This window comes from Myotis davidii, unplaced genomic scaffold, assembly GCF_000327345.1.
Source record: "Myotis davidii unplaced genomic scaffold, ASM32734v1 scaffold954, whole genome shotgun sequence".
NCBI lineage: Eukaryota > Metazoa > Chordata > Mammalia > Chiroptera > Vespertilionidae > Myotis > Myotis davidii.
Window position 1 is genome coordinate 329,003 of NW_006285487.1, and position 7,030 is coordinate 336,032.

The following is a 7,030-nucleotide window of genomic DNA, read 5'->3' on the forward strand; positions in this document are numbered from 1 at the left end:
AAAAATATATATATATATATGGGGGAGGGGGGTATACTCTGCCTCACATCTGGAAGGACTAGGAGTGAGATAACATTCCTCAGGCCCCTGCCACAGTGCAGAACGGGGGCACAGCAAATGCGGGCCTCCTCCATCCCTGCCCCCAGCCTGGCACAGGTGCCCGGGCCAATGAGGGCAGCGTCTCTCCTTGAACAATGGCACTGCTGTTGTTCCAGCCAGAGGAGGCAGACGTGAATGTGAGTCTTGAGACGGGAAGGGCAGGGCCGAGGCAGGAGAAGGGGCTGTGAAAAGTCGATGCCGGAGAAAGCCCCGCTCCTGGACAGGGGCCTTTTGGCCTGTTGGCCTCCTGAAAAGCTCTGTTATGGGGCAACCCGTAAGCGACGACCACCAGAGCCAAAGGGTAGAATTTCAGAGCCTTGATTAGCTGGCCAGCGACTGCAGTTACAGCACCACGCCGGAGCAGGGACCGAACTGCAGCCCCGACCAGATGTAGAAGCGAGCTTTTATTCACCAAAACCACAAAACGGTTGGCTAAACACACACAAAGTTCATCGCTCCATTTCTCAACACAGGTCACAGACTCATACCTTTGAAAGGCCACAGGTTACAGACTCTTACCCCCGAAAGGTTACAGACTCATACCTTAGAAAGGTTAGGCTCTTGCCCTAACCGGTTTGGCTCAGTGGATAGAGCGTCAGCCTGCGGACTGAAAGGTCCCAGGTTCGATTCCGGTCAAGGGCATGGACCGGGGTGGCGGGCACATCTCCAGTAGGGAGGTGTGCAGGAGGCAGCTGATCGATGTTTCTAACTCCCTATCTCTCTCCCTTCCTCTCTGTAAAAAATCAATAAAATATATTTTTTAAAAAAGAAAAAGAAAAAAAAGAAAGGTTAGGCTCTTCACCCCTGGCTAAACCATGACTGGCTTGTAAAAAATGTTAAGAGGGAGCTGTGGTCTTTGCCACAGAGCCAGAAACTGCGATGACCTAATTTAACTGTAACCTTCTATTGTTCCTAAGCCCTGGAGCATTTATTACAGCTCTGAGCGGCCCAGCTCTGAGGAGAGACCTCCTTGAAAGTGGTGTTATGCACTTAATTGTTTCCGCCCCCCCCCGCCCCCAAATTCATATGTCACAGTCCTCTCCCCTAGTTCGTCAGAATGTGACTTGTGTTTGGAGGCAGGTGAAAGGTTCGGAGTGAGCCGGGGTCATGCCCCTGTGACATGCGGCCATGATCAAAAGAGATTTTATTTTATTTTTGTTCATCCTCACCCGAGGATATTTTTCCATTGGTTTTTAGAGAGAGTGGAAGAGAGAGGGAGAGACAGAGAGAAACATCGATGTGAGAGAAACACATCGATGGGTTGCCTCTTGCCCCAACCAAGGCCCAGGCCGGGGAGCAGCCTGCAACCGAGGTACGTGCCCTTGACTGGAATTGAACCCGGGACCCTTCGGTCTGCAGGCCGAGGCTCTATCCCCTGAGCCAAACGAGATTTCTATTTCACGCACCTGGGTGCAGGTGGGCCGAGTCTGAGGAAGGAATCGGCGGAGAATGCAGGGAGAGAGAGGTTTTTATTAATCCTGGCTGGCTTGCAAGCTGTTCTGCTGACATAAGGGTCCAGTCGTCCCTGGTTCCTCCCCGTGCCAGGTGTCTGGTGGTTATCTGGCCTACGCCGTGCTCAAGGTTGCGAGCCTTCTGCATGGTATCTGCTAAGCACAGTAAGTTTTCTCTCCCCGTTTTATTCTCTTTAACCCAGTGGTTCTCAACCTTCCTCATGCCGCGACCCTTTCATACAGTTCCTCATGATGTGGTGACCAATTTCATTGTTACAAATTGAACATAATGAAAGCATAGTGATTCTCAATGTCTCCCTCCCTCTCATTCTCTCTTTCCTTTCCTCTTTCTCTCTCTCAAAAATATATAAAAAATTTTAAAAAGCATATCGCCCAGCCAGCGTGGCTCAGTGGTTGAGCATCAACCTATGACCCACAGGGTCACAGTTTGATTCCCGATCAGGGCACATGCCCGGGTTGCGGGCTCGATCCTCAGTGAGGGGTGTGCAGGAGGCAGCCGATCCATGATTCTCTCTCATCACTGATGTTTCTCTCTCTCTCCCTCTCCCTTCCTCTCTGAAATCAATTTTTAAAAAGAAGTGGTCGACTGGACCCAGAGCAGGCTCCTACCACAGCACAAGCTGCCTAGAAGGGGGTCGGCGTATCTAGTCTTGTCTCCCCCACTCAGCCTAACCAGCTACCTTTCCCCACTGGCTGTGGAGGTGACAGCTCCCTCGCCAGGCCCCGCGGGGCTATAGGACAGGGTGGCAGGTCTGGATTCCCCCAAGCTGCCATTGCATCGGGAATCACCTTTAAAATCTCTCTGTGCCTCCTGCAAGCCTTCCTCTGGGTGTGAGCTCCCGGAGCCGCCTGGGAGGAGGGAGAGGGCAGGGAGAGGGGAAGGGGGGGGGGCTGGCCCACATCCCACCCCCAAAGCCCGGCTTCCACATGGCTGGGCAAGAACTCCGGGCAGACCACACAAAGGAGGGCTTTGAGGTGACTCCAGCCAGGCCGGGCCGCCCCCCTCACCCCCCTGGTGCTGTGCGTGCCCCAATCTGGGCCTCCCGTGAGCCTGATATAACAGGAAATCATGGGCCCTGAGCAGTTCCTTGTGACATTCTAATCCCAGCCTGCTGACGGGACCACGCCCCCGGCGGAGGCGACCGCCAGGGCTCCCCCAGGACACAGCCACCAACAAGGTGGCCCCAAGAGGAGCTGCTGGCCGGGCAGGTAAGTCAGCCAGGGGCCCAGCTGGGCAGGGGGAGTCCAGGATTACTGTGGAGTCAGGGATGGGGGGGCGGTTGGGTGTGAGGCTGAGCCAGACGGGCCTGTTGGCAGACTTAGCACAGAAGTATCAATGAAATGTGAATGTGAATTTAAATAAGGAATTTCAGCCGAAGGACAACAAATGCCCCAGGTGACTGTGATGCGTGGGAAAGTTTGAGATCCGCTGTTCTGAGACCAGATCTGCAATTTCTCCATCCCCTGCTGCCCCGACCCCCTCTCCCAGGACAGAGGCCCAGGACGCAGGCTCCTAGAGGCAGCATGTCAGGGGGGGTGAGTACCCCTGCGCCCTGGGGCTCCCCTCCACCCACCTTCCCCCCGCCCAGGCCCCTCCCTGCGTCTCCACACCTGGTCTGCCCACAGTCATGGGCGTTCTCCCCTACAACCTCTCTGTGGCCCTGGACGCCGCCCACAGCCCACAGCGAGGAGGCTTACCAGCCCCCTTGGGCCGGAGCCCTAGGGTAGGGTCCCCGCCGGCCATGGGCTCGGCTGGCTCAGGCTGATGGGAACCTGTCACTGCTTTTTCCTGACGCCTGCAGGCCGGCACCTTCCGAGAGGTCCCCGAAGAGGAACAGCAGCTGCGTGCCCAGCTGGAGCGGCTCACGCCCAAGGACCACGGGCCTGTCTTTGGCCAGTGCAGCGAGCTGCCCCCACACACCTTGCAGAAGGTGAGGTGGCCCCGGGTGTGGGGGAAGCAGCAGGGGGGGATGTTGATGGCCTCCTCCCTGCTGGAGGCAGCGTCCTGCCCCGGCTCTCCGGGTTGTCCTGAACCTCATGGGCTGGCCTGTGCTAGGGGCCCTCCTGGAGGTCATCAGCCGGCCTCTCCATGTCTACAGCCCCCAGGGTCCCTGAGACCAATGCAGGACCTGGGGCCTCCGGCCAGGGATAGTCCTAGACTCTGATATTAGTGACTTTTTTAAAAAAATCATTTTTACTGACTTCAAAGAGGAAGGGAGAAGTAGAGAAATAGAAACATCAATGATGAGAGAGAATTGTTGATCGGCTGCCTCCTGCACGCCCCCTCCTGGGGATCGAGCCTGCAACCTGGGCATGTGCCCTTGACTGGAATCGAACCCAGGACCCTTCAGTCCACAGGCCGATGCTCTAGCCCCTGAGCCAAACCAGTCAGGGATGGGGCTATTTTTAAAAAAATAATTTTTTTTGATTGATTTCAAAGAGGAAGGGAGAGGGAGAGAGAGAGAGAAGCATCAATGATGAGAATCATGGACCGACGGCCTCCTGCATGCCCCCTGCTGGGCATCGAGCCTGCAACCCGGGCATGTGCCCTGACCGGGAATCGAACCGTGACCTCCTGGTTCATAGGTGAAAAACACAGTGTCCTTCGAGGACTGGGCAGAGGGCTAACCAGGGTTCCCCTAAGTGCAGGCTGTTCCGCTGACAGACATTCAGACCTTTGGCTACGTCCTGCCAACAAGCCGGGCTGGGCAGATGGACAGATGGACCTAATGTTCTCCCAACACAACCAGGTGGCCCCAGCGCTGCCTGATGCTGCCCTGTGGGTGGAGCAGCGAGGGCCCAGCTGCTGCCCCTGGGAGGTCTTACTCACCCTGTGTGCAGGTCTCACCCTGTGTGCGGGTCTCACTCACCCTGTGTGCGGGTCTCACCCTGTGTGCGGGTCTCACCCGGTGTGCGGGTCTCACCCTGTGTGCGGGTCTCCGCACTCACCGTGGGCAGGTCTCACCCTGTGTGTGGGTCTCACCCTGTGTGCAGGTCTCACCTTGTATGCAGGTCTCACCCTGTGTGCAGGTCTCACCCACCCTGCAGGTCTCACCCTGTGTGCAGGTCTCACCCTGTGTGCAGGGGTCTCCCCGTGTGCGGGGCTCACCCTGTGTGCGGGGCTCACCCTGTGTGCAGGGCTCACCCGGAGTGCAGGTCTCACCCTGTGTGCGGGTCTCACTCACCCTGTGTGCAGGTCTCACTCACCCTGTGTGTAGGTGTCACCCTGTATGCAGGTCTCACCCTGTGTGCAGGTCTCTCTCACCCTGTGTGCGGGTCTCACTCACCCTGTGTGCGGGTCTCACCCTGTGTGCAGGGCTCACCCTGTGTGCAGGTCTCACCCAGTGTGCAGGTCTCACCCTGTGTGCAGGTCTCACCCTGTGTGCAGGTCTCACCCTGTGTGCAGGTCTCACCCTGTGTGCAGGTCTCACCCTGTGTGCAGGTCTCACCCTGTGTGCAGGTCTCACCCTGTGTGCAGGTCTCACCCTGTGTGCAGGTCTCACCCTGTGTGCAGGTCTCACCCTGTGTGCAGGTCTCACCCTGTGTGCAGGTCTCACCCTGTGTGCAGGTCTCACCCTGTGTGCAGGTCTCACCCTGTGTGCAGGTCTCACCCTGTGTGCAGGTCTCACCCTGTGTGCAGGTCTCACCCTGTGTGCAGGTCTCACCCTGTGTGCAGGTCTCACCCTGTGTGCAGGTCTCACCCTGTGTGCAGGTCTCACCCTGTGTGCAGGTCTCACCCTGTGTGCAGGTCTCACCCTGTGTGCAGGTCTCACCCTGTGTGCAGGTCTCACCCTGTGTGCAGGTCTCACCCTGTGTGCAGGTCTCACCCTGTGTGCAGGTCTCACCCTGTGTGCAGGTCTCACCCTGTGTGCAGGTCTCACCCTGTGTGCAGGTCTCACCCTGTGTGCAGGTCTCACCCTGTGTGCAGGTCTCACCCTGTGTGCAGGTCTCACCCTGTGTGCAGGTCTCACCCTGTGTGCAGGTCTCACCCTGTGTGCAGGTCTCACCCTGTGTGCAGGTCTCACCCTGTGTGCAGGTCTCACCCTGTGTGCAGGTCTCACCCTGTGTGCAGGTCTCACCCTGTGTGCAGGTCTCACCCTGTGTGCAGGTCTCACCCTGTGTGCAGGTCTCACCCTGTGTGCAGGTCTCACCCTGTGTGCAGGTCTCACCCTGTGTGCAGGTCTCACCCTGTGTGCAGGTCTCACCCTGTGTGCAGGTCTCACCCTGTGTGCAGGTCTCACCCTGTGTGCAGGTCTCACCCTGTGTGCAGGTCTCACCCTGTGTGCAGGTCTCACCCTGTGTGCAGGTCTCACCCTGTGTGCAGGTCTCACCCTGTGTGCAGGTCTCACCCTGTGTGCAGGTCTCACCCTGTGTGCAGGTCTCACCCTGTGTGCAGGTCTCACCCTGTGTGCAGGTCTCACCCTGTGTGCAGGTCTCACCCTGTGTGCAGGTCTCACCCTGTGTGCAGGTCTCACCCTGTGTGCAGGTCTCACCCTGTGTGCAGGTCTGCGGTGGCCGAGAAGGTGCGGGGCAGGGACCGCGCTTTCTTCCTGCGCTTCATCCGAGCCCGCAAGTTCCACGTGGGGCGCGCCTACCAGCTGCTCAGAGGTGAGGCCACGCTGGGAAGCTGGGGGGAGGAGAGGAGGGGAGGAGGGTGGGGATGACCCTCACGCAGCCACAGCTCACACCGACCCCTCTGCGTCCCTCCAATTCCCTGCCCGGCGAGTCTCTGAGCCGCCCTATCTTTCCCCCTAAAACTGTCAGATATGGGCGATCCCGCTCAGCTGTGACAATGAATGAATGAATGAGTGAATGAATGAATGAGTGAATGAATGAATGAGTGAATGAATGAATGAATGAATGGGGCAGGACCAGATTCCTAGAGATCTGGTTCCTCTCCTCTCTCTCAGTCTTAGGACTCAATGAGTAGAACCGTGTTAACGTAAAAACCATCAAACCTGTAGAGAATTTTTGTGACTTTATTGGAGCCAAACTGTGGACATATTCAGGGAAGCAGAACCTCAATGGATTGAGATAGTGCTCCGGAGAATGGCGGGTGACATCTGTATTTATACATGGCAATCGAAGGAAGGGACGTAGGTGGGTTACAGGAAATCCACTGGTGATAGACTAGAGAGGCGGGAGAAAGGAAAGCAGGGAAACCCCTGGGATTGGATAAAAAGTGAAATGATAGCCACATACTCAGGTGGGTGCAGGATCAATTCACATGATAATGAAGGAATTGGGGTATCTGTCCTGGCGCTGAGCACATTTGGTTGTGCCCCAGGGGCTGCAGAAAAAGGAAAGTTATAAGTTACCCAGACATTTCAAGGATGTGTTATTATAGATGCAAAGAGACACATAGGCTCAGTTAAGGTAAAGGTTGACCTTGTCAGTGAAGATACCGGCCTATGACGTAACTGCCCACCATAACTGCTTTTAGTTTCCAATTTGGGGTG

General features: G+C 56.8%; 1 protein-coding gene across 1 annotated transcript in view; it reads left to right on the plus strand.

Moving 5' to 3' along the window:
- Nucleotides 1-2,866: 2,866 nt before the first annotated feature.
- The window catches only part of RLBP1 (retinaldehyde binding protein 1), a 32,271-nt gene continuing 28,107 nt past the window's right edge, over nt 2,867-7,030 (plus strand). The window contains 3 exon segments of the mRNA XM_015559170.1: nt 2,867-3,107; nt 3,374-3,507; nt 6,076-6,179. Of these exon segments, the coding sequence (XP_015414656.1) occupies nt 3,096-3,107; nt 3,374-3,507; nt 6,076-6,179 (250 nt within the window). The 5' untranslated portion in view covers nt 2,867-3,095.